Here is a 12747-nt window from a genome sequence, read left to right as displayed (position 1 = left end):
TATTATGCGGGAGGAGCAGCCTGTGGTGTCCTGTTATTATTATACAGGAGGAGCAGCCTGTGGTGTCATGTTATTATCATTATACAGGAGGAGCAGCCTGTGGTGTCCTGTTATTATTATTATACAAGAGGAGCAGCCTGTGGTGTCGTGTTATTATCATTATACAGGAGGAGCAGCCTGTGGTGTCCTGTTATTATTATTATACAGGAGGAGCAGCATGTGGTGTCATGTTATTATCATTACACAAGAGGAGCAGCCTGTGGTGTCGTGTTATTATCATTATACAGGAGGAGCAGACTGTGGTGTCCTGTTATTATTATTATTATACAAGAGGAGCAGCCTGTGGTGTCGTGTTATTATCATTATACAGGAGGAGCAGCCTGTGGTGTCCTGTTATTATTATACAGGAGGAGCAGCCTGTGGTGTCCTGTTATTATTATTTTCATACAGGTGGAGCAGCCTGTGGTGTCTTGCTATTATCATTATACAAGAGGAGCAGCCTGTGGTGTCGTGTTATTATCATTATACAAGAGGAGCAGCCTGTGGTGTCGTGTTATTATTATACAGGAGGAGCAGCATGTGGTGTCGTGTTATTATTATACAAGGGGAGCAGCCTGTGGTGTCCTGTTATTATTATACAGGAGGAGCAGCCTGTGGTGTCCTGTTATTATTATTATACAGGAGGAGCAGCCTGTGGTGTTGTGTTATCATTATACAGGAGGAGCAGCCTGTGGTGTCCGGTTAGTATATTGCAGCAGATGCAGAGTAATAATAACACTAATGAGCTGTCAGAGAAAGAAATAACACATAATAGGTATAACATGTATGTATGAGAAGTAGTCTGTATCCTGACAGTCAGAATCCTGATGCGCCCTATAACATCTGCAGGATCCGGACGGGTCAAAATGTTGACAACTTTAAATGGTGAATTTTAGGGTTAGGTTGCGGGAGTGGAGGGTTAGGGTACCAAAGGGGGGGTTATGGTAAGGCCGCGGGGGGCTGTTAGGGTTAGGTGCAGGAGTGGAGGGTTAGGGTACCAATGGGGAGGGTTATGGTAAGGCTGCTGAAATAAGGTAAGGCCGCGGAGGGGGTGTGTGGTTAGGGTTAGGCTGCGGGAGGGGAGGGAACTGGTGCCAAAGGAGATGGTTAAGTTAAGGCTGCGGGTGGAGGGGGGGTGGTTAGGGTTAGGGTGCGGGAGTATGGGTTAGGTTCAGCCTTAGAATACTTACTGAAAATCGCCTGCATTTTCACTGTCAGGATTCCGATGCCGGCATTCTGACCATCTGGATTGTAAGATGGCGGGGCTGGCAGTAACATGGGCACACATTAAGGTGCATAGTGTGATCAGATTTCTGTGTATAAAGGACACATCAGCAGCTGTAATTCATCACCAGCTTATTGGGGTGTACGGTGATAATGTCATGGTAACAGGTTTGGGGTTGGTGTCTTTGATAATGGCAGGACATACATTCAAGATGAGAAGCCAAGAACATCCACTTAGCCAACAGCACACGTGTGTTGTTACAGCGCTACCATTGGGAGGTACTGGACCATCCTCCCTACTGCCCTGACCTGGCACTAAGTCATTTCCATCTCTTTGGACCATGGAAGAAGTACCTGGGTGGAAGGCGATTCACAGCCAACTGTGGATAAACAATCTGTACCAAGGCCATACTATTTATTATACATATATGTACAAGGTGAATACATTTACGCAATGAGAGGTCTTGTTACTTTATTTATTGAACCACCCTCGTATATACCAGATGATACATAACAGGAGCTGGGGAAGGATGTGTGAGAAGGACACAGACAGGCCATGTAACAAAGGGCTGCACTCCCTCAGCTGAGACTGTCTGTCAGGGCGTCTTGTTATCCTGAGCAATAGAGACTCTCTCAGAGACAGCCAGTGGCTGTGACAGTCCCCAGATCCTCAGAGTGTCACTGATTATCCCCCAGGACATGTCTCACCCCATCTTACGCTGCACACACGGCCGGCAGGCTGGTCACCAGGGATCGCAAAATATGCACTATATCGTGTTTTTACGCGCTACAGGCACTGTGGGACTCAGTTTCTAAAAATGAGTGGGTCCGCAGGACGCGCTGTCAGTCACTGGTCTGTGCTCACCGCAACAGCCAATGGCAATAACAGCCCTCAAAGTCTCCCCAACCAATCACAGGTGGCACAGTTTTCTTGTCCAATTGCCGCCCGAACCTTGCAGACAACCTCCCTCTGCCTCCTACCCTTCCCCCGGCAGTTGCTATGATGTTATCGCGGGCTGCCGCTTGTGACTGCAGGGACTGCTGCCTCCTCCCTGGTAAGTTAACTGGGAGGGGATTGCCTGTATGACCCGCGGGCCGTGGCTGCATTGTAATCGCCTTGCAGTGTCTGGTCATGCAGGGCCGGTTCGAGGGCTGTTCCAGTGTACCTACACCTGGGCACATGATTTGTGATAACCCCCCAGCCGCCGGCAACAGTGCTGGGGTCTAGGGCAGGTGACACTGTCAGTGTGCCACTGGCCAGCCTACTCTGCCTCCAGTCTGCCTACCCCGGGAGCCGCTAGGATATTATTGCAGGCTGGTCCTTGGGATTGTTGGTACTGCTGCGCCTCTCCAGTAAACCGGCTCCCTGAGGGGACTGCCTATTTCTTCTGCGGCTGCATCATAGTCGGCTCAGAATTTTCTGGTCACACAGGGCAGCCACCACAGAGACCTTGACTTGTGCTGAACCTCAACCGTCAACAACAGTACGAGGGTCCAGGGCAGGTGACATTGTCAGTGCGCCACTGCCCAGCCCACTCTGCCTCCATCTGCCCTGCAGCTTCAAGCTCCTCTGTCTGGGCCTGGCTGCCGGCATTGCGCCCCTCCTGCCATTATGCGAAGACTCCCAGGCTACAGACTTATCAGCATTTCGGCCTCTCCCCACAGTCCATGGGACAAAACTCAAAAGTAAGCAGTTAACCCCCTTCTCGCCTTCCACTACTGCCCCAGCTGCTATCTATCCTTACCCCTCACCCTAAACCCAGTGCTGCCTGCCCTTATCCCCCCATTACCCCCAGTACTGCCCCAGCTGTTATCTATCCTTACCTCCTCCCTACTCCCTGCACTGCCTGTCGCTAACCCCCTCCTTGCCCCCAGTACTGCCCTAGCTGCTATCTACCCTTACCGCTCGCCCTAACCCCAGTACTGCCTGCCTTTAACCCCCATTACCCCCAGTACTGCCCAAGCTGCTATCTATCCTTACCCCTCACCCTAACCCCAGTACTGCCTGCCCTTATTCCCCCATTACCCCCAGTACTGCCCCAGCTGTTATCTATCCTTAACTCTTCCCTACTCCCTGCACTGCCTGCTGCTAACCCCATCCTTGCCACCAGTACTGCTACTGCCCCAGCTGCTATCTACCCTTATCCTACCCTTACACCTCACCCTAACCCTAGTACTGCCTGCCTTTAACACCCCCTTACCCCCAGTACTGCCCCAGTTGCTATCTATACTTACTCCTCACCCTAACCCCAGTATTGCCTGCCCTTAAGCCCCCCTTACCACCAGTACTGCCCCAGCTGTTATCTATCCTTACCTCCTCCCTACCCCCAGTAGTGCCTGCCGCTAACCCCCTGCTTGCCCCCACTACTGCCCTAGTAGCTATCGCTACCCCTCCCCCTAACTCCAGTACTGCCTGCCTTAAACCTCCTGTTACCCCCAGTACTGCCCCAGCTGTTATATATCCTTACCTCCTCCCTAATCCCAGTACTGCCTGCCGCTAACCCCCACTACTGCCCTAGCTGCTATCTATCCTTACCCCTCCCCCTAATTCCAGTACTGCCTGCCCTTAACACCCCTCCTTGCCCCCAGAGCTGTCCCATCTGTTGTCTGCCCTCATCCCCATAATATGTGATGGGACCCAGAAACCATGGAGTAGGACCCCAATTTCTTAAAATGAGGGGACCCTGGTACCCACAAATTTTTGCGCTCAGCGCGATCACTGGTCACACATGACACCTACATCTGAGGTGCTGTATTTTGTGATTTTGTCATTTGTGCAGAGTGACTGATGGAATTCTGAATTGCTTAACCCTTTGTCTTCTGGGCTGCCTGCTCTCCTATTTCTGTGTTATTATACTCTTCTGTTCCCTTCCCCATCCCCTGTGTTACTGCCACCTCTACAGCTGTTACACCCTCTGCTGTGTGCTGACATGACTGGGGAGATGAGGGGATCTGTATTAAGTGATATTTTGAGTCTCCCCCAATACACAGGATTACACAGTAGTGAAGAAGACATCCGGTGACTGTGAGACAACCAGCAGCCGTCCCTGTGTGTCAGGAGGACTGAGCAGGACCCAGAGCCCCATCACGGTGCCTCCACCTCACTCAGTGATACATGAGAGACACAATGACCAGTAGATCCTGGAACTCATCAACAAGATCATTCAGCTGCTGACTGGAGAGGTGACTGCTGGGAATAGGACATTATGCAGTAACACCAGGGGATGTGTCTGGGTGATGACTGGAGAGGTGATTGCTGGGAATGGGACATTATACAGTAACACCAGGGGATGTGTCTGGGTGATGACTGGAGAGGTGATTGCTGTGAATGGGACATTATACAGTAACACCAGGGGATGTGTCTGGGTGATGACTGGAGAGGTGATTGCTGTGAATGGGACATTATACAGTAACACCAGTGGATGTGTCTGGGTGATGACTGTATCATTGTGTGTGTCAGGTTCCTATAAGGTGTCAGTATGTCACTGTCTATGTCTCCATACAGGAAGGGGAGTATATAGAGGAACACAGGGGTCTGTACAAGAACATGATGATGGAGAATCACCAGCCCCTCACATCACTGGGTAAGAGAAGACTGACATTTATTATACAGGGGAGAGCAGCTATGGGGGCCCTCCTATATACACACATCATCTGATAATCACATAGATCCAACATACTCAGTCACTGTGTGTCTCCTACAGATGGACCCAGTAACAGAAATACCCCAGAGAGATGCCCCCAGCCTCTTTATTCACTGGATTGTATAGAGGAGAATCACAGGGTCCCACAGGAGCATCAGGTAGGTGGGATTTAGGGTCTCACCAGTATACCAAAGTGACAGTCACTATATGATGTGTAGAGAATCTGTGTGTGTGTCTGAAACACTGATATTGTACTGTTTATTCTCAATTAATGAAATCAAACATTTTTACAAAAAAACAATTTCTGTTTAGGGTACAGCTCAGACTAATAAGGTAGAAGATATAGAGGGAGAAGAAGAGACGTATGTGACAGATATGAAGGCAGAAGATATAGAGGGAGAAGAAGAGACACATGTGACAGATATGAAGGCAGAAGATATAGAGGGAGAAGAAGAGACGTATGCAACTGATATAAAAGCAGAAGATATAGAGGTAGAAGAAGAGACGTATGTGACTGATATGAAGGCAGAATATATAAAGGGAGAAGAAGAGACGTATGTGACTGATATGAAGGCAGAAGATATAGAGGGAGAAGAAGAGACGTATGTGACTAATATGAAGGCAGAAGATATAGAGGGAGAAGAAGAGACGTATGTGACTGATATAAAGGCAGAAGATATAGAGGGAGAAGAAGAGACGTATGTGACTAATATGAAGGCAGAAGATACAGAGGGAGAAGAAGAGATGTATGTGACTGATGGGAAGGCAGAAGATATAGAGGGAGAAGAAGAGACGTATGTGACAGATATGAAGGCAGAAGATATAGAGGGAGAAGAAGAGACACATGTGACAGATATGAAGGCAGAAGATATAGAGGGAGAAGAAGAGACGTATGCAACTGATATAAAAGCAGAAGATATAGAGGAAGAAGAAGAGACGTATGTGACTGATATGAAGGCAGAATATATAGAGGGAGAAGAGACGTATGTGACTGATATGAAGGCAGAAGATATAGAGGGAGAAGAAGAGACGTATGTGACTAATATGAAGGCAGAAGATATAGAGGGAGAAGAAGACACGTATGTGACTGATATGAAGGCAGAAGATATAGAGGGAGAAGAAGAGACGTATGTGACTGATATGAAGGCAGAAGATATAGAGGGAGAAGAAGAGACATATGTGACTAATATGAAGGCAGAAGATACAGAGGGAGAAGAAGAGATGTATGTGACTGATGGGAAGGCAGAAGATACAGAGGGAGAAGAAGAGATGTATGTGACTGATATGAAGGTAGAAGATATAGAGGGAGAAGAAGAATCGTATGTGACTGATATGAAAGCAGAAGATACAGAGGGAGAAGAAGAGGCGTCTGTGACTGATAATAAGGCAGAAGATATAGAGGGAGAAGAAGAGATGTATGTGACTGATATGAAGGCAGAAGATATAGAGGGAGAAGAAGAGACGTATGTGACTGATATGAAGGCAGAAGATATAGAGGGAGAAGAAGAGACCTATGTGACTGATATGAAAGCTGAAGATACAGAAGGAGAAGAAGAGGCATATGTGACTGATAATAAGGCAGAAGATATAGAGGGAGAAGAAGAGACATATGTGAGGGGTGATCAGCAGTGTATCAGCACAGGTGAGTAATAAACACAATACAGAAAAAAATCACATATTCTCCTTTCTAAGTCACTTCAACAATCTCTTATCATACACCTTCCGCTGTCAGTACTATACAGTATAATGAGGAAAATGTATCTGCCCAGTTGGGAGCCATCAGCCCCTATTATACTCCTGCTCTCCCCCTCACATCATGTCACTGTGTTTTACCATCCCAGAGATCTGACCATTCTCCTCCCCACACTCTCTGGTGTATCTCATACATCAGGAGCCATCAGCCCCTATTATACTCCTGCTCTCCCCCTCACATCATGTCACTGTGTGTTACCAGCCCAGAGATCTGACCAGTCTCCTCCCCACACTCTCTGGTGTATCTCATACATCAGGAGCCATCAGCCCCTATTATACTCCTGTTCTCCCCCTCACATCATGTCACTGTGTTACCAGCCCAGAGATCTGACCAGTCTACTCCCCACACTCTCTGGTGTATCTCACTTACTGAGATATAGATCACAGCAGGGTGCAGCTAGTATGACCTGTGTGTGATATAATGTATAGACCATGCCTGCACTCTGTTACACATACTGAGATGGAGATACGGAGAGTGTGAGGACACAGCAGGGTGCAGCTAGTATGACCTGTGTGTGATATAATGTATAGACCATGCCTGCACTCTGTTACACATACTGAGATGGAGATACGGAGAGTGTGAGGACACAGCAGGATACAGCTAGTATGTCCTATGTGTGATATAATGTATAGACCATGCCTGCACTCTGTTACACATACTGAGATGGAGATATGGAGAGTGTGAGGACACAGCTGGGTGCAGCTAGTATGACCTGTGTGTGATATAATGTATAGACATTGCCTGCACTCTGTTACACATACTGAGATGGAGATATGGAGAGTGTGAGGACACAGCAGGATACAGCTAGTATGACCTGTGTGTGATATAATGTATAGACCATGCCTGCACTATGTTACACATACTGAGATGGAGATATGAAGAGTGTGAGGACACAGCAGTATACAGCTAGTATGACCTGTGTGTGATATAATGTATAGACCATGCCTGCACTCTGTTACACATATTGAGATGGAGATATGGAGAGTGTGAGGACACAGCAGGATGCAGTTAGTATGACCTGTGTGTGATATAATGTATCGACCATGCCTGCACTATGTTACACATACTGAGATGGAGATATGGAGAGTGTGAGGACACAGCAGGATACAGCTAGTATGTCCTGTGTGTGATATAATGTTTAGACCATGCCTGCACTCTGTTACACATACTGAGATGGAGATATGGAGAGTGTGAGGACACAGCAGGGTGCAGCTAGTATGACCTGTGTGTGATATAATGTATAGACCATGCCTGCACTCTGTTACACATACTGAGATGGAGATACGGAGAGTGTGAGGACACAGCAGGATACAGCTAGTATGTCCTGTGTGTAATATAATGTATAGACCATGCCTGCACTCTGTTACACATACTGAGATGGAGATACGGAGAGTGTGAGGACACAGCAGGATACAGCTAGTATGACCTGTGTGTGATATAATGTATAGACCATGCCTGCACTCTGTTACACATACTGAGATGGAGATACGGAGAGTGTGAGGACACAGCAGGATACAGCTAGTATGACCTGTGTGTGATATAATGTATAGGCCATGCCTGCACTCTGTTACACATACTGAGATGGAGATACGGAGAGTATGAGGACACAGCAGGATGCAGCTAGTATGACCTGGGTGTGAGATAATGCATAAAGCACTCTGCACTCTGTTAGTAGTGACTGTTTTTGCTCTGTGTTACAACAATTACAGTGTAGTATATAGGTATTTCAGTGCAGGAAAGCCCAGGTTTAAGCCCAGATGTTGCATCCATCGTACATAGCAGGTCATAAGAGAGAGAATCTGGGGGAAATATATCAAGCCCTAGAGAGAGATACTGTGGAGAAATTGCCCACAGCAGTCAATCAGCTTATAGCTATCATTATCAAGTACAGTCAGTAAAATGACAGAAGCCGATTCGTTGCTAAGGGCAACTTCTTCACAAACCTTTAAGGTTTGGTACATCTCCCCCTTTGTATTTTATAGTGATTACTCTCTGGCCAGTGTTACTGCTACAACCTATACCTCCTCAAGTAAAAACTCACCAAATACATGATGAAGTCATTGGCCGCCATTCAATATAGCGCGATATTTCTGAGGATGCAAGGAGAAATATGGTGAAAGTTCTGGCCGCAAGGCTGTTTGCCAGCTTAGAGCGGCACTAACAGCCTCGCAGCCAGCACTTTAGTTGGAGAATGCCAGCTCTCACGACTAAATTGGTTAAGTCTTGAGAACTGGCATTCTCTGACTTAACAATGTGCTGAATTGAATTGCTCCAGGAGTTTCCACAATCATGGTCACTGACTGGAGATGGGTTACAGCCGGGCACGTCTTATTATAGTTACACAGGATGGAGATGTTGGGGTACAGCCGGGCACGTCTTAATTATAGTTACACAGTATGGAGATGTTAGGGTACAGCCGGGCACGTCTTATTATAGTTACAAAGTATGGTATAGTTCTGCAGTGATGCTAATTCCCATATAAATGTTCTGTTCCCAGCAGATGGACACAGCAGCAGGAATAACTCGGGGAGATGTCTCATATTATCTCCAGATTGTGACCTAGATGATAACTTCTCACAGGACTCTCTAGGAGAAACTCCCATTACCCCCAGTATACATCCAGCATCTCACAGTGCAGCTATATCATCTGATCCCTCTATGCATGAGGAATGTTCCCCTGAAAATCCCAGTAGTGTTACACACAGCTCAGATCACACAGGTGATAAACCATTGTCATGTTCTGAGTGTGGGAAAAGTTTTACCAAGCAGATCAGTCTTTCTATACATCAGAAGAGAGTTCACGCAGCTGAGAGACCTTTTCTGTGTTCTGAGTGTGGGAAATGTTTTACACTGAAAAAAGCTCTTACTAGACACACAAAGATTCACACAGGTGAGAGACCGTATTCATGTTCTGAGTGTGGGAAATGTTATCTACAGCAAGGAGCACTCTATGTACATCAGAAAAGTCACACAGGTGAGAGGCCATATCCGTGTTCTGAATGTGGGAAATGTTTTACTCTGAAAAGTGATCTTACTAGACACACAAAGATTCACACAGGTGAGAGGCCATATTCATGTGCTGAGTGTGGCAAATGTTTTACACAGAAATCAGCTCTTGTTCAACATCAGCGAACTCACACAGGTGAGAAACCATTTCCATGCTCTGAGTGTGGGAAATGTTTTACACATAAAAAAAATCTTGTTACACATCAGAGAATTCACACAGGTGAGAAACCATTTTCATGTTATGAATGTGGGAAATGTTTTATACACAAATCAGCTCTTGTTACACATCAGAGAATTCACACAGGTGAGAAACCATTTTCATGTTATGAATGTGGGAAATGTTTTACACAGAAATCAGATCTAGTTACACATCAGAGAACTCACACAGGTGAGAGGCCATTTCCATGTCCTGAGTGTGGGAAATGTTTTACATGTCATTCAAAACTTGCTTCTCATAAGAGAACTCACACAGATCAGAAGCCATTTTCATGCTCTGAGTGTGGAAAATGTTTTACAGAGAAATTTGCTCTTGTTACACATCAGAGACGTCACACAGGTGAGAAATCATTTCCATGCTCTGAGTGTGGGAAATGTTTTACACGTAAAACAAATCTTGTTACACATCAGAGACATCACACAGGTGAGAGGCCATTTTCATGTTCCGATTGTGGAAAATGTTTAACACGGAAATCAGATCTAGTTACACATCGGAGAATTCACACAGGTGAGAAACCATTTTCATGTTCTGAATGTGGGAAATGTTTTACATACAAATCAGCTCATGTTACACATCAGAGAACTCACACAGGTGAGAAACCATTTCCATGTTATGAATGTGGGAATTATTTTACAAAGAAATCACAACTTGTTACACATCAGAGAAGTCACACAGGTGAGAAACCATTTTCATGCTCTGAGTGTGGGAAATGTTTTACACTTCATTCAATACTTGCTTCTCATAAGAGAACTCACATGGATGAGAAACCCTTTCCATGCTCTGAGTGTGGGAAACGTTTCACACAGAAATCAGATCTTGTTATACATCAGAGACGTCACACAGGTGAGAAACCATTTCCATGCTCTGACTGTGGGAAATGTTTTGCACACAAATCAGATCTTGTTATACATCATAGACATCACACAGGTGAGAAACCATTTCCATGTTCTGAGTGTGGGAAATGTTTTACAAATAAATCAAATCTTGTTAAACATCTGAGAATTCACACAGGTGAGAAACTACTTCCATGCTCTGAGTGTGGGAAATATTTTACACACAAATCAGCTCTTATTATACACCAGAGAAGTCACATAGGTGAGAAACCATTTCCATGTCCTGAGTGTGGGAAATGTTTTACACAGAAATCTGCTCTTTTTAGTCATGAGAAACGTCACACAGGAGAAAAACAAAGTGTATGAGCGGCTAGAAATATATAGAAATTGCAGCCGTTTTTGCAGTACTATAATATCATTGGGAATTATCAGAACAAACATAAATACAATGTTAGCCTAGATTGCTGTTCCTGCTTGATGAAGGGTAAATGACATTTCCATTATCACACTATGGGCCTGATTCAGCAGCGGAAGCAAATGTAACTGCAGTCTCTTACAGATCGCTGGTGCTAATATATGCTAATGCCGAGGCACAGCCACCATAACCACGCCCACTGCTGCCTTCTCATTATCCTCCAATGTAGCCCTCCTGTGTAATCATCGGTACCATCGCCGCACATCAAGCAGTCACACAGCATTTACATCAGGTCTGACCAGCCACAAACACTGCAGCTCTCCTTACACGCAGAGGTCTCATGTTGCAGCTGCCATCACTATGGCTAATTTATACACACCCATGACATGGCGATCACACTGACACACACGGCCATGATATGGCGATCACACGGACTGACACGCCCATGATATGGCGATCACACGGACAGACACGCCCATGACATGGTGATCACACGGACAGACACGCCCATGACATGGCGATCACATGGACACAGACGCCTGCAGTTTTCTGTCCACCCCCCTGTTACTTCCCCCCAAACGCTGTCACCCTGCCACTCACTATATGATGTATTCCTCTGTGCATCCGTAATCGCAATGTGATCACTGCGCAAACAATCGATCTGTGTAGATTTCAGCAATGCGTCCACTGCTGAATCAGCTTTTATATACTAATATAATACAATATAATATATCCACACTGATGTCACCAACATAGAGCTCCAACAGGTTCCTCCTGTAATTTGGCTTCAGTTTCCTTATTCTATCAGATCAGAGTTTTCCAAACTCCGCTATTATAGGACAGGTTTTACCACATTTTCTTCTACAGGGTCCATAGGGGGTCCACAGGGTTGACCTTGGGGTATAGGTTGGGAACTAAATCCGGGCACCATGCAGTTAAAGCTTTCAGTTCCCAGGATGCACTGGGTCCACTCTCCCTATTACCCTGCCCCCAAGCCAGAGGCACCTCAGCTTGAGTAGGTGCCCGGCCGGAGTTGGGTCACCATTATCGCAGGGGGGACTGATTAGCAGCCCCTAAGCTACTTTTAATTTTATGAGTTTAATTTTTTTAATATATTTTTGGACTCTTCTGAGTGGCAGCGTCGGACTGTCCAAGCTGCCGCTCCATCACCCCGCCGGCGCCGCGATGCCAGTACAGATCTGGGGATCTCAACAGGACCCCAGAGCCTGTGCTAGCCGGACTCTGCGGGTGCCCTGGACTGCGGCTGGATCAACATGGAGCAGGTAAGGTCGCAGGTCACCGCTTGCGGTGATCTGTGCATTTCTGCAGTCTATTGTCTTTGGGGACAGACCGGAGGTACTGGCAGTGGCGGCGGGCCCCCCCAAACCCCAAGTGTCCACTAGACCAGCAGGGACTTTATGATCTGCAGCAAGAACTGGCGTCCCGGGGGTTAATAGCCAGCCAGGGGAGGCAGCCTTCCCTTTTCAGTGGCTCCTCAGCTCAGCACACCTTTCCAGCACAAGGTCTGGCATCCCTGAGCTGCTTCCTCCGTGGGCCACACTTCCTTTGAGGTCTCCGGCGGCAATTTTACTATGGTGCAGCAGATCTCCTAGGAC

General features: G+C 46.5%; 1 protein-coding gene across 1 annotated transcript; it reads left to right on the top strand.

The window, feature by feature from the left end:
• Nucleotides 1–4270: 4270 nt before the first annotated feature.
• On the top strand, nt 4271–11128 carry LOC148430597 (uncharacterized). The gene is made up of 6 exons (XM_088466576.1): nt 4271–4446; nt 4769–4847; nt 4968–5065; nt 5784–5864; nt 6486–6533; nt 9202–11128. Exons 2-6 carry the CDS (start codon nt 4811–4813, stop codon nt 11080–11082), a joined length of 2145 nt encoding a protein of 714 aa, XP_088322702.1. The 5' UTR covers nt 4271–4446; nt 4769–4810; the 3' UTR covers nt 11083–11128.
• The last annotated feature ends 1619 nt before the right edge of the window (nt 11129–12747 follow it).

The sequence above is a fragment of the Taudactylus pleione genome, unplaced genomic scaffold (assembly GCF_031769625.1).
Source record: "Taudactylus pleione unplaced genomic scaffold, aTauple2 ptg003562l, whole genome shotgun sequence".
NCBI lineage: Eukaryota > Metazoa > Chordata > Amphibia > Anura > Myobatrachidae > Taudactylus > Taudactylus pleione.
This window is presented reverse-complemented; position numbering and strand designations above follow the sequence as displayed.

What these genes read in the sequence shown, in the direction of transcription:
- LOC148430597 (XM_088466576.1), top strand. Translation starts at nt 4,811, where the DNA reads ATGATGATGGAGAATCACCAGCCCCTCACATCACTGG. An exon ending in CGTATGTGACTGATATGAAG is followed by an intron (nt 5,865 to 6,485) that starts GCAGAATATATA and finishes ACTGATAATAAG; the next exon opens with GCAGAAGATATAGAGGGAGA. An exon ending in CATATGTGAGGGGTGATCAG is followed by an intron (nt 6,534 to 9,201) that starts CAGTGTATCAGC and finishes AGATGTCTCATA; the next exon opens with TTATCTCCAGATTGTGACCT.